A 23,262-nucleotide genomic window follows, 5' to 3' on the forward strand; every position below is an offset into this window, starting at 1 on the left:
AATCCAAAATAAATTCTTGATTCTTCTCAAGCACTGAAGGCTTTTTTGTTTCCTTTTTTGGCAGATGAACAACTCTACACTCTCTCCTGTCGATGTGGTGGGAATTACAGCGTCTTCAAGAGCGAAACCAAAGATGTGTCTCTGGTTTGTTGTGACACATGTTCACTTGTTATCGAGATCCTTCAGTGATTGTTTAAATGAAGCTCATTAACTGTTACAAACTTTTCAAAAGCCTGGACAAACAAGTGGCAGCATCTGCTGAGGAAATCTATGTTAAAGAAAAGGGGGGCACTACAAGAACAAGGACGTTCAGGCTTAAAACTGTCAAGTGCCCCTTTGCTGACACAGCCCTGCAGACATGAGGGTTGGCTGTTTTTAACTTCTGAAACCAAAGAGCTCCTTACTAAACACCTCCAAAGCAGAACACCGAGTTGTGTACCACTGGAATGTATCTCGTGATCTAAACAATGTTTCTTTTCCAGCAAACAACAAAGTAGATCTTTCCATTTCAGCCTCTATCAGCTGTCCCTTGGGATCTTCCTCTGAGGTTAAATCCTTTGGGCAGCTCAGATGACAAAACTCAATCAGGAGGCATAAATGTGAGAATGCTTTGAAGATAATGAAGAGCAAGGTGCAGCAATGGGGAAGAGGAACATGTTCTATTTATAAGCTAAATATTTAACCTCATTAAATCCCCTCAAGGACTTGAGCCCAGGAAAGAGGGGCAGAGGCTCACACATGGAACAGGCTAGTTGTCCCAGTGCTGAGGAGCAGGTCCAGTGGCTCTGCATCCACATCACCTTGTCAGCTTGGAGCAGGAGCACACTTTGGATTGAGTCTCTCCCTCATCTGAACAAATGGAACCAGGAAGTTGTGCTCTGACCCTACTGGACATACAAAAAAAATGCACTGGGCAGGCAAGAGCCAGTTTAAGGAAAACCCTACAAACCACCTGTGAGTGACCAGCAGATCCAGAACCCCCCTGGTGTTCAGTTCCAGTCCTGGCATGCTGATGGAGGGAGAGTCTGTGTGGGGCTCTGGCTGGGTGACAACACTGTGCCTTTTTCATCCCTTGGTAACAGTCAGTGCTAACCTTGGCTTGTAGTAAAAACCCAAAGCCTTCTAATAAACCCAAGCCCTGACTGTGACTCACCAGGGAAAGCAAGAAGCCTGTCGTTTTTGGTGATGACAGCAGTGGATCATTCCCATTTTCAAGTTAAGATGTAATCTCAGAAAGAGACGTCTTTGTCAAGTAATATCTGTGTTTATTCTAAACAAAAATAGTTCCGTCGATTTTAGTAGAAAATATTATGAAACCCGGCAAGAGTAACTTAAATCTTTTAATCGTCAAGAAATCTGTGGCCGTTGGGGCTTGCACGGAGAAACCCAAAGTCATTCAGAGGCCAAAGCTGTAAAATAAAATACAGGAGATTTTAATCACAACTCCAAAGTTCAGTGTTTTCATTTGTTATTGTAGTTATTGTTTCATTAACAGCATATTTTTTCATCTCTTTGGTTGACAGGGTAAAGAACTTTCCTCACCCGTATGTTTCTCTTATGGGGAGTAATAAATAGTGTATTTCACAGGGAATCATTCCAGAGTGGCCAGACACAACACTCATTTATACAGGGCATGCTTTGCTATGGAAAGCCTCACAAATTTCGTTGCTGTTTTCAGCCTTGGAAATAAATATCTTCCTAAAAAATATCTTTCAAATTCAAAGTTTTCTAGCTTGTAAACTTTGATCCATCTGGGCAAAAAAACCCCACCATGCACAGGGACCTCCCCTTTGTGAGGTGGACATTTGTATTTTCAAGATGAGCCTTTCAACTGCGAACACCAAATATTGGGGAAAAAATATCTATAGGCAAGTTTATACCATGCAAAGAGGTATAAAGGGGTGGAGGCCCTGCCACCATCAGGGCTCTTGACCAAGGGCCTCCTCTGAGAAGGGGAGAGTTATTTACAAAAGAGCACAACTCATGGCCAAGCACAAGTGTCAGAGAATGATGCTGACCAACAACAAAACAACTTCTCTCCAAAATAACTGTATAGTTGTTCATAATACTGAGGGCTCCCAGGAGTACTTGGCTCTGGACATTCACTAATTACATGTAGGATGGTCTTGGATGCAAAAAAAAGTAATAGGAAACCAAGGACATTCTTTTACACTTCGTCCTTTGTCTCCCTTGACTGCCTGTGTCTCTTCACACCCCCTTTCAAAGATGGCACGAGGGGATCAGCAGGAGGAAGGGAAAGATGCTGCTGAAGAATGAATGCCCTCTGTGGCTCTAATCCCATAAAAATTTCACAGCCCCTGCCCAAGGTGAAGCGGCCCAGACAGAGAAGGATGATGCACTACCTTGTTCCCACAACATCTGTCAGTCTTATGTTTATCTTGCTCATTTTTCCTTAGAATTTGATCTTGAGGGAGGTACACAGTCACTGTCCAGGAACAGCCACCTACTCTGTGACTGAGTTAACAGAACAGCCCCAGCACAGAAGGACTCTTTGCTGCTTTCTGTGTGGAGTGAAGAAGGAATTTTCTCCTTTCAGAGAGGAAGCACAGTGCCAAGGTTCAATTATTTCTAACCCTATGATTCATCCCCAGCACTGAAGACCATGACAGAAGGGGCAGAGAGAGAGTTAAGGATGGGAATGGCAGGACACAGCATCATTCCTGCTGCCTGGAACTGGGCACTGCTGGAAGCTGCCTGGGCTCACCTCTGACAGGCCCCTTGCAGCACTGTGCTGAGCTGGACTGGGCCTGGGCCCTGGGGAAGGCAGAAGGATGTGAGTCACACTCAGGACCTCAAGTTCTGTGCATCAGGAAAAGGCTCAAAGCTCCCCTGTGCAAGTACCTTAGAGAATACCCGTGGGTTTGGCATGTGCAGGGAGGGAAGAGCAAGAGGAACATCTGCTCATACACAAAACCACAGAGGTAACACCTCCTCTCTGTGCAGATCAGCCAGGGAGCTATTTTAAGGTCCACACAAATCTACAGAGATACAAACCAGCAGCAGAAGGATATTTGTGATCTTGGTTAGAAGCAAAGCCATGGAATTCAAGGCTGTCCAGAGGGCCTGTGCTGGCTGCAGGCTGGGTGTCAAGCCTTTGTTTGGCCTCGAAGGCAAACAGAAGTAAAAGGAAATAGAAATATCCCATATTACAAATCTAAGCTGATCTGAGTAAAGGCCTGGAGAAGGAAGTTTGTTAGGCCATTCACTACAGCACAAATCTCCTTTCAGGCAACTCAAATCACACCTATTGCAACTTGACTTTCTTTTAGTGTAAGTAACCAAATTTGCTTTAAATGCTGCTTTGACAATTCAGCTTCAAATTCATCGCAGTAATCTTAGTGGTAGAGTTAGAATGAAAATGGTGTTTTATGTACTCTGCCTGCAGGGAGAACTTGAGAAAAAAATACCCATGGTTGGAAACGGGATGGAAATCCTTCCTCTGTGAAACAAAGACATGCCACTGTGTCGTAATTCCCAACTCCTTTAAAGTTATGACAGAAGTTGAGTGTGACTTGTTCATTCAGACTGGCTATTCCAATTAGCAGCTACTTGCCCTCTTTGGTTTGGCCTACATAGATAGATTTGATCTGATGGACGGGGCATAAATGGGGCTAACTAGCTCTTTTGAAGATACACTGCAGGTCTAGTTTTGACATGGAGCCTAAATCCAGGGAATGCACAGGATATCCTACCTAGGACAGGATGAAGCATGAGCTCTGTCAAAGTGGGACTCCCAGGGATTTTACTGAATTTGCAGCTGCTTTGATTTCAGTGGCCCTTTATGGAAAGAACTTGCCTCTAGGAGTGGCACTGGACATGGTGGCATGGAGGGAAAGGAGCAAAGATAATCACATATTGTTATTTCCCTATGGGTTAAATCTGGGGCACCAACAGTGACTGAGAATCTTCTGTCTAAACTTCACAGATAAACATTTGTGTTCTACCAAGGACAGGCTGCCCAGACAAACTTAGGATGGCTAAGCTCACTCTCTTCTGCTGAAATCCATGAAATTACTTCCAAATTAGCCTCAGGCTTGTTTGCATCCTTTCCTAGAAATGTAACTTAGTATTGAGAGGCATCTGCTTCTCCAAAATGCACTCTACGATAAAGCCACAAAAGCTTCCATTCTGAAGGCAGTAAAGAAGTGTTTCATGAAGGAGAAGCCAAACCTCCAGAGTCTGCACTGAAAGCACACACAGGTTTCTTGGCCAGTGGTGTCCTGATTATCCATCCCCCACAATGCAGACTGAATTCTGCTGCCTTTCACTGTAATGTTCAATAGCAAGATCACTGTACTCTGATGGGAATTACCATAAACAACCCAAACTATAAACACTCACTTGAAGAATAAACTCATTTCTGCTTTTGTTAAGCACCATATACTTAAATGTCATGAAAATATGAATAATCACCACTCTATGCACCATCATAGAACAACGGCAATTAAATCTGGTTAAATCATTATTTTGATTAAGTATCAAGTGATTGTTGACTCTCTCTTTTAACAGACAATGTTCTGAAGTCCTAAAGCAGTACTTCAATATGCATTATCTGTGTGTAAGTTCCACTCATTTCAGAGTTTACTTAGGGTTCAGTCCTGACAGTCACTTCAATAAAGTCTCTCAACACCTTCCTTGTCAGAGTACAAGCTGGACACAAATCTACTGGTGTGGAGAGATACTGTGACTAATTGTGGCTGTCCCCACACACAGGTATATACAGTATACACAGTATTTGCCAACAGTCCCCTTACAGTAGCAAACAGCAGTTTTTCTATACCTGTACATCAGTTTGGAGAAATCTTTTTTCAGTCAGATTATTAATACCACATTCTCATTAAGAGGAGTGTCAGCATATTTGCTTTTTTTTTTTTTGCATTTGTATCTTAGCAGTTAATAATCCCAGCTAAAACTTGGGGTCATAAAAATAGCCCCATTTGGAATCAGCATTTTTCCCTCTGGTGTACACAGGAAGGCAAACAGTGCAGGGAAGGGACAGAGAGCCCTCAGTAAACACCAGGGAAGAACTCGAGCAAATGCTGGCCAGGAAGAACAGAGGTCAGACCAAACTTGGCAGCAGGGCTGAGGGGGACATGTTTGAGGTTTACTAAGCAATTACTGATTGTGGTCAATAGCTGCAAGGTTGGTTGGGTTTTTTTTTTAGGTTAAGTAAGTCCCAAGCTGTGTTCATAAATACTGTAAATTAAGAATATAAGACTGTTAAATTGGAAAGATCCAATCTTCCCTGTGCATGTGTTAAATTATGGTTTTGTGGATGTGTTGAGAAAACCTTTTTTATTGGTCTGATTGAACAATTTTAAATCCAGCTTTCTAAAAGCAGGTGCATAGGTCTGTAATACATACTCCTTCTTCCTTAAACTTTTTATTGAGAGGAAGTTGTGTTAGTTTCTTCTTTTTGGTAAAAGAGTAAATTAATAATGTAGATAATATGAAAAAGTAATTTAGTGTGACCTAAAACTGCAGAATTATTGAAACAGGAGAAGGAACCGTGGTGGTTTATACAGTGCAATATTCATCACTGTTAAAGCCTTTTCACTTTTTTTAGTTTAAAAAGCATCAAGGCCAGTCTACATGTCTAAAGTAGGTGTGCAAGTCCCAGAAAGAGGACCTTTTTTGTTTTTTGGACTGGAAAGCTGCACGAACAGTGAGATGCAAATACAAATACAGAGATGCCCTTCTCTTGCCCAGAGGCAAGAATCAAACTAAGGATGGAATGTACATCTGTGCAGTAGGGGGTGTGTGTATGTCTGTGTTTTTATCAGGTTTGGATTTGCTTGTGAAATAATTCATTCAGCTTTCAGGGCAGTGAGTGCTCAGGGTGCTGCTCCCAAGTCCTCCCTCCAAAAAACCCCGTTGTTGTTGAGTTATCCTTTTACAGCAAGTGGCTGGTGTGTCCATGCTTTCCTCCACATCTGCTTTGGCCAGGCAGTTAAGGAAGCAACTGTCAATACCTGACAGCCAGCCATTAAAAATGTACTAATGCACCTATTTTTAGATACTACAAATATATATATATATACCTTAAGACAAATGCGTCCTCTTATCAGTCCGTAAGGAACGGGTCCGTAGCACCTGGAATCTGTAGAATTCCTGAGATTATCACCTTCTAACCAAACATGTCCTTTAGGCACCTATGGTTAAGCAAGATTGAAATGTAATAAGAAAACAGAACAGAATGGCATTAAGCACAGTTTGCCTTACACCACCGTGTTTTCTGATTTCTGAGCTCTGTATTTCAGGACTGTGCAATGAACTCATTTTTTAGCGAATCCAGGAAGACACACTGCCAGATTTGGAGGGATGAGGAGGAGTGCTCCAAAGTATCTGTTCTATCATGTGCTCAAAAACCAATGGTTTGCAACAAAAAATCCAAAATGAAGATGTAAGAGGTTAGACCAATGTGACAGGGTCATTAATTTAATAGACTTCAAAAGAGGTCATTAGGATGTTGACTGAAAATCTGCCCTCCTGTCGCAGTAACAGCATGAACAGGGCAGCCACACACTCATCAACATCCTGGGGCCAGCACCAAGGCTAGACCTGTTAGTAGATTCATGATGAACTAACTGGTAATTGATTGTGACATCAATTACGAATAATCTCATCATTTTATCGGAGTAGGCTTGTCAAAGTTCTAATTAAGATCACAGTTCATTCTATGTGCAGGCAGAATCCACAACACATTATATTGCAATAATGATGATCACAAAACAGCAAATCCCTTTTTATAATTTGAAAATTAATGATGGTGACCTTATACTATATGACAAAGACCTTTCATTGCCCATATATATTATGCATTAACTATATTACATACCATAGATTCATGGCATTCACTGGCTGACTCAATGACAAAATGAGAAATAGCAACAGAGCTGTATTAGTTACCTAAATGAGAGTATAAAGCTTTCAGATATGAAAAAGTTGCTCCTATAAATCTTAAACTAAAATTTCTGATTGGAAGGGAAAACACTATTTTGTCACGTTTTCTTGAAAACATTTCAGATGCAAATAACCTCTTATAAATTACCAAATAAAATCCTCAATAATTCTAATTGGGTTTTGTTTCTAAAATTCTAAACCAGGCCGAAAATTTAAAAGAAGCAACATAATCTAGATAATATTTAATATGGACTTTAAACTAGCATACATTTTTCCAAAACCACGTACGTACTTGAAACATTATTAATACCACAAATCACAGAAAAAAATATGGAAACTAGCTAAATAAATAAATTATTTCAAGTGAAACTCAGAGTTTGAGCAGTATAAACATGAATGTTTTAGAATTAAGCCACACAGACTCATAAATACAATAGTCTACATAAAGAGAATCCATGGATAAGAGACTAAACAAAATGAAATGCCACTCCTGGTGTAAAGTCTGGTTTTAAAAACCCACGTCCCCCATTTGAGGAAAATGTAGTTGGAGTGTGATTTGTACTCAGAGGTGTCTGGCCAGGGAACACTTCTTGGGAACCTTGTCTTTAATGAGCCTTTTAGGCTCCTGCTTAGCCATGCTCCCATGTGGTGTTACCAGACCAGGATCCAAGGATGGAACACTATTCCCAGACCCCTTTGCTGAGCCATGGCAAATGTTTAAGCTACGGATTGAGAACCAGTGGTTTGTCTCTGATAGTGGCAAAATGGGATACTGAGCATGGAAAGCACATGTGAGCCTGTCCATCTCCTCCCTGTATTACTCTGGGAGCCAGGAAACGTGCTTCAGGCTTGTCAGAGGGCACAAACCTCCTCATTTTAGAATCTACAGTGGAGCTGTAGACCAGCAATATGTCTAAACCCTTTTGAAACCCACTGGTCTCCTTGCAGAGTGTCCTGTATAAAGGAAGGCCACCTCCTTTGTTTTAAACTGAGCCACTAGTTCAATCAAGCTCCTTTACTTCTTGTTCTGCCACTCCTTCCATACAGGAATTCCAGATTCAGCTTGGCTGTCACCTTTGTTATTTTGTAGGCTTATCAGATAGCTGGCACATGCATGGAAGGCCTTCCTCTGGGAAGACCAGCTCGTTTCAGCTTCCTGACTTTGGCCCTCCTCTCACCCAAGCAGACTGGCAAACAAAAAAACCCAACCAGAAGTCAATTCAAAATAAATAAAATTTTAAAAGACTCTATCCAGAGTCAAAGGAACTGTGTGGAATATACATCTCATCACAGGTGGGCATATATTTTTTATAGGTCTCTATTTGAGAATGTACTGACTCCCATTTTCCTCCAAAATTCCATGGTACACAGCCTATCTGGGATGTCCAGCAGGTTAGTTGGATATTCATCTTCACTTATTTGCAGTGTACCCACCCTGTGTCCACACCTTACACGGGTTTGTTTTTCAGATGTATATCACAACACAGAGCAGTGTCCTGACCCTTCTGATGCAAACTCCTGGTCCAGCATCTACTGGAATTCCAAGCCATCCATCAAACTACTGTCACTGGGAAAGGCTATCCCAGCAAACATACACACAGGAGAAGCAGGAATTACTATGAAAGGGAGAGGTTTTTTCATTAAATATAAAAGGCAAACCAAGGTTAACATTTCATGTTACTGAAAAAGCATCACTTCTGTTCCACTCCCAGCTGTACTGGTTCCTCTGCTTTCTCACTTCCCCAAATTCACAGGCAGAATGTGAAGCTCATCTTTTATTACCTAAAATAAAGACCCACTCGTAACTCAGGTATATCCAAACACTTCCTAGAACACTTCCCATTTTTCTGCCGTGCTCCAAAAGTATGAAAAATACAATAAATTGCTTTTGCCAGCAATGGCAGAACACTACTTCCAACACTAGGAATAATTACTTGTCTACACAAGATGTTCACAGTTTGCATTCCAGGTAGAACATTTGCAGTAAAGTATCTTCCTACATCCTGAAATTCACCACTTAAGGTAACTTTTTCTCCGTGGAAGGTATGACAGGCCCCCATACCTCCAAATTTGTCGTTCAGGGCACTGTCACAATGTATGATCCATCTAGAGATAATGCACTGTAATACCTCTGTGTGGTGTCTGTCCACCATCTAAGCACTTCACTACAACCTGGAATTAAGAAAAGCAAGAAAAAAAATCACAAGAATTACTAGAAAATGTAAAACCAAATACCAGTGACAGACCATAACAATTTAAAAAAAAAAAAAAAAAAAAATCAAACAAAAGTTGTTTAAACCCCTCTGAAATAAAGACTAAAGCCAGAATCCTTTAAGGCTTTATGCCCCATGCCATTTCTACACCACATCACTGATCTCAGTGGGATTACTCACATGGAATAAAGTTCAGTTTGAGTATCAACGTTTGCAGAATCAGGACCCAATCTAAAACACTGCAAAGCTGTGCAAGCCTAGCTGGAACAAGATACATTAACCAAAGAAAAAAATGAACTGTTGAAAACCTGTATTTTTAGTAAGAGTATATTAATTACACACCAATAGGCTGCTGCTGCCAAAAACCCAAGGTAAAGGGAAAGCCACTCGTGTGACAATTCACAGCCTTGCATTTTGGTATCTACAGGACATGGACAAAATTATTTGTATCCAAGGAGTACAACTGAAAGCACAGTTGCCACTACTGCACACAGAGGGACTGTGGATACAAAAACACAGTGACAAATGGGAAAAGCATTAACTTGGGCTAGGAAATGTTTCTGTTCTCCCCCACAGACAGGCCAGAACTAAGACGTGAAAGTCTCACGAGCCCAACAACTGAATTCTCACAAGAGCAGTGGGTCACATGCAGAACCAGCAAGTCCTCAGCAGGGCAGGTTCATGCAAAAAGCTACCTCTGATTGTCTGCAGACTCCTCCCTTTGCCTGAGCAACCCCTGTGCCTCTGGTTTTGTGCAGATTATCCGAGGATTTATTTCCAAGGAGCAGCAGTTCTCAGGCAGAACCGGTTGTCTGCGGGGCAGCTTATACGTGTGGGAATAAAAGACACCATCAGACACGACTCTCCCCTTCTCCCTTCCCAGGCTCCAGCACAGGAGCAGACAGACCAGGAGAGCAAGACTATCCCTGAGAACAACTGAGCTTGAAGCAGCAGCTTCAGATAAACACCTTTCACCTCAGATAAATAAACATCTTTCCCTGTGACAAACTGGCTAAATTTGCAGAGCTGTTGGAATTTACTCAGTGGCGCAGTTAAAGTGGCAAGACTGAAGTACAGGGCAGGTATTTGATGCACACTTAAAGCATAAAACATTAATGAAATGGGGAAGGGGAATCACCAAATAATTACACTCTTCTGGTAGCTTTTCATGACACCAAACTTTTTTCTTTGACTACTCTCACTGTCTTCAAAACCAAAAGATGAGAACCCTGTGCTGCATTAACTGGCATACTAGAAAACTAATATACCGCAAACAAAATTAACAGATTAAATTATCTGCCTCAAAAATACCCCCAAACCCAACTAAACGAAGACAGGCTTCTGTGGTTTGGGGTTTTTTGTTTTGGTGCAGTTTTTGTTTGTGATTTTTGGGGACGTATAAACATGAAATCTGTTGCAATCTCAAGGCACATCAGCACGTCCAGTCAGCTGGGAGCAGACGAAGTCTGAACTTCCCTAAGGTCACAGGTATTCACATCACCTCCAGCAATATCAAAGTTTCAAACTTAAGAAGAACTTTTAAATCATTGCCATCTTTTCTTTTCAGTTCAGAGGCTTCCTTCTTGAGCTACGATAAGAACTAAGCTCAGTGCTGGACAAAAGAATAAAGTCTGCAAGTTCTCATCTATCCCTACTAAGGTCTATTTAAGTGCCTCCTCCTTTGGTACAAGCAACAAATGTAATTGCTTCATGGCCTGCGGGTGTTCACTGAACAAAAGAAGCTTTTGTGAATAAACCACAGGTGTTACCTTTCTTGATTAAAGTGAAATATGATGAAAGATTCGACAATATCGAATGACAAATTTACTAAATACTGATTAAATTGCCTTATTTAAGTAAATTGCATCTAGTTAGGATAAAATATACACCATAGAAATGCGGGAGTTTGTTTTATCGCTCTATACTTAAAGTCTCACATAACTATTCCTTAATCCTTTATTTATTAATTCAGCACCAAGACTGAATAATGCTTAACAAATCCTTTTTTTAATGATCCAGTTGCTCTAGGCACTGTTTCTGTAGGCTTATCATAAATGTTGTTCATATTAAGGCTGCCATCTGTACAAAAACCAGCAACATTAATTAGCTCAATATTTTCAAAATCAGCACAAGCATTTAGATTTACTTTTTTGTGCTGAAAAAGCTGTGACATTGCAGCAACCATACTGGAACTTAAACAGATGTTAAATCAACATCTTCTGTGTATCACTTAAAGGCTGAAATACCTGGAATTTAATAATTCTTAAAAGGATGGAACAGAATGAATTGACCTTAAATTCATAGGTACTTCCAAAAAGTTTAGCATTTTTCTTTTACTACTGGACAGTTTAAGCTGCTTATGAATAAGACATAGTGTACTTGGCCCAGTTTGTTTAAATACTCACATTAAAAAGAAGAAATTAGGATGACAATGAAACACTAATGGGTTTTTATATAGAGATTGAATTCGCTGTGATTAAATATTTACAAATTCATTCTCTGTATTGTCATTATTTTAAAAGAAGATTTATTAAAAAATATATAAAGACTTGTCTATCTTGCCAGTTTTGAAATTACTTATTAACCAATATTAAAACCACATAACCTTTCATCCTAACCCATAAGCTACAAGGGAACTAAGGGATATCCACTTAGACTTGAATTTATAAGACATTTTCCTCTACCATGCAAGCACACCAGCTGAGTGTTGTTCTGTAACAAAAATTTGGGGAAGCTGTTACAGTAACCTGCCAAAGCATTCACTGGTTATTTGAATGGTTGGTTTTTAACCACTGTTGCTCCTTCTTAATTTTGTGTAATGTACAAATAGCTACTGCTGTTCCTGAGCTACTTGGAACTTAAAAGGTTTGATCACTGCAGTCACTGCTTAATAGGAAAGGCCACAGAATTTTCACATCAGAACTATCTATGCCAGTCAAATGAGAAAAATATCTGATTTCTCTCAGTACCACTTTTTATCTGTTGCAAAAGTTTCCAAATAATAATAATTCAAGCACTCACATGCTTTGATTACTTTACTTCCATAAATATTCTCACATGATCTAGATCACACTGTTAAACACACAGATCTGAATCAGCCTGAAAAGCTATACATCTGATTTTTAAAATCTCTAGCTGCAACTCTAAATTGAAATTATTAGTCATCTTTCCTTTTCTAAAACTATTATCAGTTAAAATTCAAACTGACTTGTTCATGTTCATAGGTCAAAACTTTCAAACCCAAATCTAGCTACATTTAGGAACTCCTAAAAAAAATTCAGAACATGGCAGTGATTCATCACTAATTAGCTTTCTAGATTTACAGCAGATCAGTATTTTAGAAGAAAATATTGATTACAAATCCAGCAAAGATTACTTAGCAGTTTGCACAGACCTTTCTCACAGCAATAATTAAGAAGGATTTGATTCTTTTCTTCTCCAGAAACCAGATGATGTTAACAGGGTCATCCAAAAGTATAGGTTTGAGAACAAAAAAAAAAAAACAAACCCCACCTGTGGGTTCAAACCCCAACTGGAAGTCACTGGTTAAAACACAGAACCCACCACCATTGCTGGCATGGCCTGGGCAAAGCCACTCCTCACACAGGGATCTGCAATTCAGCCCAGAGGCAACAATGGCTCACAAATCCCATGAGCAGGGGGAAGGAATCTTAAAGGTACCGTCTGCCAGCTCCTGAGCAGGGACCTGAATCTCTGCTGCACAGCTGGGACAGTCACCCCAAAACTTGTGCTCAGAAGCTTCACTGCTTGAATAGTTGGTTTGATCATCCTGAGCAGCTCCCAAAAAGTGATTACTGAGCTCTGAGCAGAGGAATGACAGCATCATGAAATCCTGAAGGTTCAAACTGATCTGACCAGCACAGATCTGTATTCCGCATTTCCACACAGCAAAAACATCTAGTGCTATAAATGCAGAAATTGGTCACCCTGGAACAATTTTCCCTCAAAATCACGGAGGAGGTTTCTCTAAGGTTTTCCTTCAGGGATGAACTGGCTGCACAGGAGCAGCGGGGCAGTGGCAGAGCTGCAGTTGGCCTGCACTCAAGACCAGCTGATAGTGCAGCTGCCTCCTCTTGGTTCAAACGGTGGGGGAGAAAGAGCTGTTGGAGAAGGATGTGAGAGACCTCGGTGGGGGCTCACTCACTGAGGAGCCTCTCTCTGCTGCCCTGTGCCCAAGCCATGGTGCAGACACTGCCCTCCTCCCTGACCCCACAGAGACCTGGCTGAGCTCTGCTGAACAGCACCAGAGCTGTCCTGTCAAGTCCCGCTACTCGTACGTTCTTGAAATATCAAAACCAAAACTGCAAAGGCGCAAAGACCAATCCACTCGAGCAGAAGAAACCCTGGAAATGTTGGGAAGTAGGTTGATAAAATAAAATTCTTTGTGTTTCTTTTCCCTTCAATAATTTAGTTTTGACAAATCAGAGTTTCGATCTTTAATTACTGCTCAGAAATTTCAAGATCAGCTTGAGCCACGAACTCTCTGTACTGGGACATGGAGTGATCTGCAAACTGAACAGATTTGCAAATCAAACAAATATTGCAAATCGGTTCTCCTCTCCCACTAGACATTTAGCACAGCCACTGGTTAAAACTATGGCATAACTTTCTCTCAGGCCTCTGGAACACTAGAACTAAGGAGAAGGAGAAAGGAAATTTCTTACTCTTTCTCCTGGTCAGCAACAATTACAACTTACCTTATTGATGTACTAAACCACGCGTGTAACTGAGCTATTAAGATACTCAGAACAAAGGAAAAAAGAACTAGAGTTTTGATAAGTTTATTTTTAATTGCTATTCGGGCTATTTTAAAGAGACTATCAATGGCACTGAGTGCCCTGAAACATCAAACCACTTTTCAGTGTCTTACTCGGTGTACCCAAACCTGTAGAACTGTCTAGTGATTATGATAGTGTGGTGTTTGCACTGTGTTATTCTTAGTACCCACATAATATTCTTACTGCATGTGACAAGGACTGTTTTAAGAGTTAATAGTGCTGTTGCAAGACCACTTGTGTGATGTGCAAACACAGGGAGATGCATTATCTTGGGCAGGCTGTTAGCTCTGGAGCACACCCCAGGATGCAGGGATGCCATCTCCGCAATGAACCTCATTTTAGCACAAGGTAAACACACTCCCCCTCTCAGCCCCACTCCCAGCATTAGTGCTGAGCTGTGATTGATCACCAGCACAGGGTTGCTGAGATATGGATTTGTATGGCAGCTTTTTATCACCAGGACTTGCAAAAGGCAGTTCCTTATTTACAGACTCCGGCTCTATTAAGTGACATTATTAGGGACTACTTTTGTTTAAGTGACACAAAGGCTCAGCATATTGGTGGTTTATGACACACAAGCTGTTTTAATCTGATGGCTTCCCCCTCACTTTTTCAGCTTGTAAATAGGAGCTGCAGCACAAGAACATATGGCACTGAAGAAATTAAAGCTAAAGCAAATGGCATTAAAACAAATTCAAATATAAGAATAGGATACTCCGTCTGAATTATAAACCTGGATCTGTATTAAGACTTCTCAAAACAGGAAATAGAAGGCTAAATATGAAAAATAACCTTTCAGCTGTTGGTTTTGGGTTTTTTTTTAAGACCATTTCAGGGGTTTCCTGTATTAATTTCCTTATTAATCCTTATTATTTAGTTCTTATGGTTAAATTAATAAATCAGTGAAGATATTTTGTAATAATTGAAACTAGGTCTGAATACCACATTCCTAAAAATGAGTTGTTTACCTTTTTAACTTTTAGGTTCATTGCTTGGTATCATTCTTTGGTATCATTGCTTCTGATACACTAAAAATACATTAGGCATTCTTAAATGTTTATTACAGCAAATACACTTACCTCTATTTATAAATGTTTATAAAAACCAAAAGAGCCCAGCAAAGCTGCCAGCTTAATGCTCACACTCCAAACCAGATATCAACAAAAACGACAAGTATATTTTCCTAACTTTGTAATGCTATAGCAGCTTATTCAGGAAAGGAATTTCATTATACTTTTCACAAAACCAGAAAGATTTCCCCCATTATTATTCTACAGCCAAACTGCAACCTCTAGCATATGAAGCATCACGTACCATGAGGAGTCCAAAGAAAAGACATTTCTTATGTACTTAAATTGTAATTTAAGCACATGGTTAATTTATACCAATCAGTTTTATATGTGGGATTAGTTCCATCATCTTGTAATCCAACAACTCTGTCCAAGACAGCTTTTTGGTACAGCTTTACACTTAGTGCACTCTGACAAAAATAACAGCTTCAGTTAAGTATAGAAGCAAAAGTATTTTTTCTACCACTGTAAAGACTTTCACATCATTGCCACTGCTATACTGCATTTCTACTCAACTGAAATACCACTTTTCAGAACAACTTATTCAACTTATGTATGGTTTTTTTGTTTGTTTCATTTTTAGCCATTATAGCCTGGAAGGTTGGTTTGTTGTGTTAGGTTGGTTTTTTTTTTTTCTTTAATCTACAGGTTGTTTGCAGCAAAAAAGTATCTCAACCATGTAATTTTACAGAGAGCAAGTTGTAAACAGTTCTCTGCTCTTGTATCTGTATTACCTTTATCACATACAAGGCATGCTGAGAAGTATATCCATGAATGAACCAGGATTGGATGTAGGTCTGATTTTGGCATCCTCTTAGGCTTCAAAATAAGAATTGTGCATGACAGTGCTTCTAAGCACAAGCATCCCTAACTTAAAATCTGTAAAACATGCCAACACTAATGCTGACAGTACAGACTAAGCACAATTCTTGCTAACATGACTGTAAGGATTCTCCTTTCAGGGAGGCAAGAGAAGCAGCTGCTTAGAGGTAATTTCACCCTCAGCTGCATTTACATCATACTGCCATTATTCTGCCATCTCCAGTAACTGGCTAACTCATAAAACCTAACCAGCAGCAAAAACCCCAAAACCTAACCAAACACCAGCACAGAATGAGGCAGAGGCTTGAGCTGCCTAAGTTGGTAATATTTCTGGCACCTGATGCTTCATATTTACTGGAATAAGTCTGCAAACATGACAGTAACTATTCACTACCCCTCCCCAAAATGGGACACAAGTAGTCAAGGAAAGCTGAGCAGTTCACAGTAATAAAAACAAGGAATCCTCTGACCTTACACACTTTGGAGTCACAGCATTCACACCCCACTTGGGAGATTTCTCATTTGAAAAAAAAGCAGTTAGTAGCCAAATATGAACAAGAAAACTCACAACACTTCCTAGGCTTTCCTCACTTCAGGAGTGCCTGCAGTGGTACCTTTCCCTGGCAGACAGACCTCCCAGGCAGCACTCCTGGCCATTTGGAATCCTAGCTGAGGCCTCTCCTCAGTTTGGGCAATCTTTTTTTCAAAAACCCAACTCAGGCAAGTATCAACAAAACAAACAGCCAGCTCTCTGTGCATCTGCTGCTACTATTGCTTTGAGGAATTTTGTGTTTGAATTCAAAGTGCACAGCACAGTGATTCACTGAAATAAGGAATGTGATTAGGTAATTGCCTAAACACAGACACGTATCATTTCCCCCTCCCCATCAAGAACAATTAGTGAATAATTCAGCCTCAGCTATGAACATAAAGTGCAGATATCTATGTTGAGAATATGCTCTTCTGTAAAGGAAGCATGTCCTGAACAGATGGAAAGATCTACCTTTTCAACCACTAAACACAGGAGGAAAACAGATACGCAGCAACAACGAAAGCATTTCCATTTAGATCCTTTCTCCCCCTAGATACAATTTATGATGTAAGAATTACAAAAGCTCTGTTCTATTTCCATACATTAGCCTGGATGAAAACAGGAAATGGACTCAGCATTCCCCATCCACTCCTTCTCCCCACATGATGGCTTAAAACTGGAGACAAGGAATCTTGCACCTAGGGCAGAAATTGTTCTGCTGGGTATTCCTTTGGTTACTTCAGGGTTTCCAGAAAAGCTGACATCCTGTTAAGTACCAATCTTTCCTGAACTTCCTTTTCAAGACTAAGACAAGTGAGGAACAAGATGCTCAGAGAAACTCAGTTTGTGTCTTCTGTCAGTGTACACAGAATCCAGGTTTCCATTTTAGGTTGGTCTGCTCTGGGAAATTCCAATTTCATGGCAATGACTAGTTCCATCAGAGCCAGAGAATTTCTTCAGCTTGGTAAGAAAGCTGGGTTGGTGTCTTTGGGGTTTTTTGTAGATTTTTTCCTTGGCTAAACAGTTAACACAATTTGATTTACGGAAAAACTAAAAGTTCTGTCCTCCCCTTCTGATCATAAGGATGAAGTGGATGAAAGGGCAACATCATATCTTTTTTTTAAGATTCAGAACACCTGTGAACATCTGCTGGCTCCACAAGGTGCTGAACAGAGGTAATGGTCAAACACGCTTTGGGGACAAGAAAAACTCTTTTTAAAGGGATCCCATTTGTCTGTGATCATGATTCCTGAGAATTTTTCTAATGACAGCCTAAAAAGAAGTTGCTGAAAACATTTCTGTCACAGATCTTTCCAAGCTTCTGTGAAGTATATCTGCAGAAGGACAAGTGAGTGTTAAGGTTATTTTCCCTCTCTCATTTCATCTTGTTACCTGGCTTTTTGGACAAATTAGGAAAGCTACTGCTTTTCCAACCATACTCAGGAAAATTAAAATATTATTACATTGAAATATTGAAATATAGAGACATACACTAAAGTGTAATTTTGAAAAAATCTCAAAGCTATTGCAGAGGCAAATAATCACTTCTTAGCATTTAAAATACATGAACAGTTTTGCCTGAAGAACAAGCCTTGGAGTCTGCCACCTGTACTGCACTTTATGCAGAGAATTTCAGAGTATTCTTCCAGGGAAGAAGACCTAAGCAAAGGGCAGAGCAAAAATATTATCTGCCCACACTTCCTACAGAGACAAAAGGCACTGAGAAAGACAGTTTGCCATACACAGAGTTTAAAATTACAGCATTTTACTGTACATATACAAGAAGAAATAATAATTTACGAATGTCATAATTTATGATTTACGATGATACTCAAATATTGCAAATCCTTTACAGACTAGCAGGCCTACTTAAGTAATCATTAATTTACAAAGCAAGAAACTCTAATACTTACATAGCTGTGACTCTTAAGGAAATCTGAAGGGTTGCTTGTGCAGACTTTATCCCCTTCCAAGCCAATTACTCTTTTACAGATATTTGATTTGGGGTCACTTGGGCTTTTCACAATTACAATATCTCCTCTGAGATGAAAAAACAGAAACAAACAGAAGAACTCTAAGCACAAACTGTTTGGCTGTGTACAAGAGTATACACCAAAAATATCCACACAGATATGTTCCCTTCTGCTTAAAATTCCTGTCTACAATTTTGGTCTCTTCGGTTTTACTCAGGGTGTCATTTTACACAGAGTTCTTTGTGTTATTTAGATCATTTATGAAACATTTAAGACTACAACCTAAGGACAGTAATACCTAGAGCTTGCTTTTCAAGTGAGGCAAAAATGCTTAGAGGAGAAGTTACAGCCACACAATAGAATCGCTTTAGTGGGGGGAAAAAGGATTTTCTCCATTTTTTGGACAAAGCTGTAAAAGTGACGTAGATTTTATCCTAAATTCTGACAAGTTGTTTGATGGGCTGTATGTGCTGATAACTTTAACCCTCCATCAAACACAAGGCAAAGTTACAATTTAGAAGCAGAAAAATATAGGAAAAATAAAGGACAGGTGGAATGTGGTTATTGGCAAGCTCTGGCAAAGGGGATGGAAAATCCAGGAGCGTACTTTCGGATGCAATAAAAGTGGCGGCTCAGGTTCTCCGAAAACACAACATCAGAATTTTGAATGGTTGGTTCCATTGAAGGTCCAGAACACTGAAAATTAAAAACAAATGAGAAAAAAAAAATTACTAATTCAAATTATTTTTATCTGAAATACTTTAATATTTAATTTATTCGCTAATACGTCAGAAAAGATAATGTAGAGAACAACTAAAAATTGAGATCCTCCAAGGGACATGATACATTTAAAAGCTGAGCACAGCCTCCAGAGCACCTCTAACTGTGTTGCAGCTCCAGATTTGCTTGGGGTTGGTCCTCAACTGTGCTGGGTGCTATGGGTCCCTATGGACTCATTTCAGCACCTAAATCTCTAAGAAATTACGAGGAGCAGCGCTCGAAGCTCTGCCACGTTACCCCTTTCTTCAGCCTCTGTAAAACAGAATCATCACAGAAGCTGCAAGAGCAGCTCACAGCCACACTCCCACACGACCAGCAGGAGTATCTGCTGGAAAAGAAAGGGAAGGAGCATAAAACAGCCAGAAATTTGGCCAGAGTTGGAAACAAGAGCATTTCCTATTGGTGACTGCAGTCTTTCTCACAGGATGTACTCTCTGCAAAATGCTTAATGATAGTTTCCCATTTCCTTCAGTGATGTCTCAAGCAATAAGGCATCAAAAAATACGAATGCCCAAAGTAGAAATAACTTTCATAAAGGTCTGCCCCCCAAAAAATAGGCATTTACTAATCGTGCTCTGAAAACGGTTCAAAAAAAAATCGATAAATTTGAAATACTGACACGATCACATAGGACAATTTCAATATTACAGTTTCATCTTCTTTAAAATGTCAGGAAAATGAAAAGTTACCACAACAATTCCCCCAAGGTACTCAAAGGCACAGTGTGCTATGCAGCCATACTGCACAGTGTATCCCAGAAACCGGCAGGTTTTCCCTAGGACATCGCGGAGCATCCTACAGTGTCCCGTCGCTCAGCTGGCTCCGGCCTGCAGGGAAAGAGAAGAACGTCACTCACCTGGGAACAAGCAATCTGACATTTACAAACCTATCTTATGCATCCAACATCAGTATTAAAAAAAAAAAGCAGTGTGACAAAACTAGCAGATAATCAGATATATGTGAAGAGATGAATACAGCTGAAACTCAAAAGCCATCGTGAAGTTTTTCATTTACCACGCAGACCCCTCTCACCAGCTTGTCACATTCAGCTGAGTACACTGTCACTCAGATGCAGTTATTTTATTTAATAACACCTGATGGAGTTGTTTTAATCATGTGAAGACAGGGAAACTTGGATTGCTGTTTTCCTTAAAGCACCAGCGTTTAAAACTTAATGGCAAAATAAAGCAGCACCAAACCATCTGAAGCGATTCAAACAACTGAAATTACTTTCACAGAAAACTGGAGCAATCAAATAGTCAACAAAAACTTTAAAAGCAACCTGGCGACCAAGCAAATGAAAAAGGGCTTGAAGAACTAGACAAAATAAGAAAAAGGGAGTCCTGAATGGCTTGCCTAAGTAAGGCTATCACAGGAAAAGTTAGGATATCTGATAGTTCTGGAGTTCTGGAGGTGAAGCAGAGCTTTCCTTTGACTACATTACCAAAATAGTTGCATATAAAAATAAGGCATTAGGTCTTTTTGTTCTTAGCTATGGTACCATGGCATAAGTTCTGCAGCACATTAGACTGCAAATATCTTCTGACCCCCTCCCCCAAACATTCAAGTCCAACTCTGATTAGGAGATCCTATTCCTGCAATGCTAATTTAATTAAAATGTTTCCTTAGCCCAAACTGTTAGGATAGTTACATATATGTATCTTAAGGAAGTAGAAAACAGACATAGTGAAGCAATTGAAGCAAGTTTTACATTCTGCAAGAAACATGCCCCCCCTAAACTCGGTATTGCCTTACCATGAATTAAAACCACTGCAAGATTTCCATGATTTACTGAGTCAACATAGTTTGCTAAGCCAATAGAGTATGTTGAAAAGTAAAAAAGAAAGAGAAAAATGCTGTGTTTGTACAATATGTTCCATTTAATAATGAAGTAAAGACATCCCCTTCTATGTTTCATGATGTTTCACTAACTAAAGACAGCAATTTAAAAGTGCACAGCTTTATTTGCACAACTCTTACTAGAAACGTGTTACAGGTGAGAAAAGGAAGGCTGAGTGACAGCAGATGAATTTGAGTTGCACAAGTGTGAATTTATGACCACAACTATGCTTTGAGAGAAGCCCATCATCAATACTTCTCAACAGTACCTGCTAGAAAGGCAGCCTCACACTGCTGCTCAGTTCAGACAGAAAAATACTGCACAACCAGCCTGTATTTTCGCTCCATGCTACTCAGAAACCTCATATATTAAGACAGTACAGAGTTCAGGCACCTGTGGATGTCACAGGTAAACATGAATTGTATAAACCAAGCACTACAATGCCCAGAGTGTGCAGATCAAATTGTGACAAATGAGCAGTGAGCACACTCATCCAGAGAACATGTAAACCTCTCGTGCCAACAGCTGTCAGGCTGTAACTACAATATTTTCCTTGTGAAACTACAAACAACTGCTACACGTCTCAAAAAATGAGTTTCAGACTGATTCCTTCTAGATTTTGGATGACACAAACTTCTGGATAGTTACCTTGAACACACGTGTTTCTCTGGGATGTCTCTGAGCAGCTCTGCATGAGGAGCCATAGATTTATAAGCTGCTCAAGGAAACACAGGGTTCAGAGTGAGTTTTGCCTACTGCAAGAGCTGTCACAGTAAAAAACCAACAGCAAGGATAGAACATGAGTGAAGAGCTCTCAAATTTTGTTCCCATTCCTCTTAAAATAAATTCTTAACTCCTGAGACATGGAGTTCACCAGCCACAGTTTGTAAATGTGGTACAAAGGATTTTTTTTTTTAAAATGTTCAGGCTTATCAGATTTCATAATAATGAAAAAAATTCTTAGCTTTTGTTTACCACTCAAGAAAGTGAATTTCAAATTGAGGCACATATATATACACAGATTATACACAGTCTGACCCTAACAAGGTAACTTCAGAGGATGGGAGGGTGTTTTTAATGTTAAGGTTCATCTTTAGACATCATTCCACGGAATAACTACAAACCTGAAAGCTTCCCTGTCATTTTAAGTAATGACTTCAAGTTATTGTTGCAGGAAGAGCAAGCCTAGTAAAAAAAAAAAACACACCAGAAAAAACTAGTTTATTAAAAAAAAAAAAATACAAAAAAAATTATCTTAAGCATCAGTAAAATATAATTGTTTCCTCTGCAAACTTTGTATCAGTATATTTTTAAAACAATACCATACTGTTGATCACAAGAGGGTAAACAGCTGAACGTTTTTCCACATCATAGTTTTAACACAAAGTGCCATCAGCAGGCAACTCCACTAGATCGAGCATAAGACCATTAAGCACAATAAAACAAATTATTTAAGTCACAGGCCCCTTGAAAACTTAATGGATCGGTTGGATAAACATCCTTATCACAGAACTAGTGGCCTAAAACCTACTGTAATTACTTCCAGGTACTACCTACTATAGTATAGCAGGTAGCTGAAAAATTTATACTGGAATAGACACTGGTTTTATGCTGAACATAGACACTGATTAAAAAAGGTTACATCCATATTTATCACAGAGGACACAATTTGGTTATTTTAGAAGAACAGTATAGTTTATCCCCCGCAGCAAATAAAATGCAAAACGTAATTACTATTATCTTCTGTTCCCTTTTCCTTCCAGAGCCTGTGCTTTCATCATTTGATTTTTTTTTTGTTTGTTTGTTTATAAAATTAATCACAGCTAGCAGGGCAGAAATCACTTTGAGCCTCATGAATGACATCCAAGAGATGGGAAAGGATTAGTTCTCAGTCGCTGCCAGTTATAGCGCCAGGTGGCTTTTTCTGCAGTGAAGGTGTTACCGATAATCCCATTACATTGGTACTAAATCTTGCAGACATCAAAATTATCACCAAGGTTCCTTTTCATCCCATCCTTTCCAAATGACTGGAAGTCGCTTCACCTGAAAGAAGTCAAATCCACATGCAGCTGCTGTTTTAGCAGCCAGCGGACTCCCTGAGAATGCCAATCGTGATCCAATTTCGCTGTGCCGGTGGCCCCCTATTCCCTGTCCAATAATACATCTGTTAAAAAATCCTACAGCTACAAATCAAGTTTAATCCTACCAGGGACCTCATGTTGGTCTTGTCTTCCAAAAAGGCAGCAGGTTTTGCCGTCTATCTCTGCTAGTGTCTGGGGAATACTCTTTAAATCCCAGCTCTACTTAGA

General features: G+C 39.8%; 2 protein-coding genes across 8 annotated transcripts in view; one reads left to right on the plus strand and one right to left on the minus strand.

The window, feature by feature from the left end:
• The window catches only part of DNAJC24 (DnaJ heat shock protein family (Hsp40) member C24), a 37,080-nt gene extending 35,408 nt beyond the window's left edge, over positions 1–1,672 (plus strand). For 2 of the 3 annotated variants that reach the window (XM_032690375.1, XM_032690373.1), the window contains exon 5: positions 65–1,255. In XM_032690375.1, the coding sequence (XP_032546266.1) occupies positions 65–189 (125 nt within the window). In that variant the 3' untranslated portion in view covers positions 190–1,255. Of the gene's footprint in view, positions 1–64 lie in introns of all 3 variants that reach the window. The other variant, XM_032690372.1, reaches the window with a different exon arrangement.
• IMMP1L (inner mitochondrial membrane peptidase subunit 1) overlaps positions 1,245–23,262 on the minus strand; it is a 32,500-nt gene continuing 10,482 nt past the window's right edge. For 2 of the 5 annotated variants that reach the window (XM_032690369.1, XM_032690370.1), the window contains exons 2-6: positions 19,803–19,940; positions 18,941–19,029; positions 18,274–18,400; positions 6,063–6,173; positions 1,245–1,409 (exon numbers count right to left, since the gene is read on the minus strand). In XM_032690369.1, the coding sequence (XP_032546260.1) occupies positions 1,341–1,409; positions 6,063–6,173; positions 18,274–18,400; positions 18,941–19,029; positions 19,803–19,907 (501 nt within the window). In that variant the 5' untranslated portion in view covers positions 19,908–19,940 and the 3' untranslated portion in view covers positions 1,245–1,340. Of the gene's footprint in view, positions 1,410–6,062; positions 6,174–9,053; positions 9,097–9,317; positions 9,399–9,832; positions 9,961–18,273; positions 18,401–18,940; positions 19,030–19,802; positions 19,941–21,601; positions 21,675–23,262 lie in introns of those variants that run through there. The other 3 variants (XM_032690368.1, XR_004357530.1, XM_032690371.1) reach the window with 3 other exon arrangements.

This window comes from Chiroxiphia lanceolata, chromosome 6 (genome assembly GCF_009829145.1).
Source record: "Chiroxiphia lanceolata isolate bChiLan1 chromosome 6, bChiLan1.pri, whole genome shotgun sequence".
Classification (NCBI taxonomy): Eukaryota; Metazoa; Chordata; class Aves; order Passeriformes; family Pipridae; genus Chiroxiphia; species Chiroxiphia lanceolata.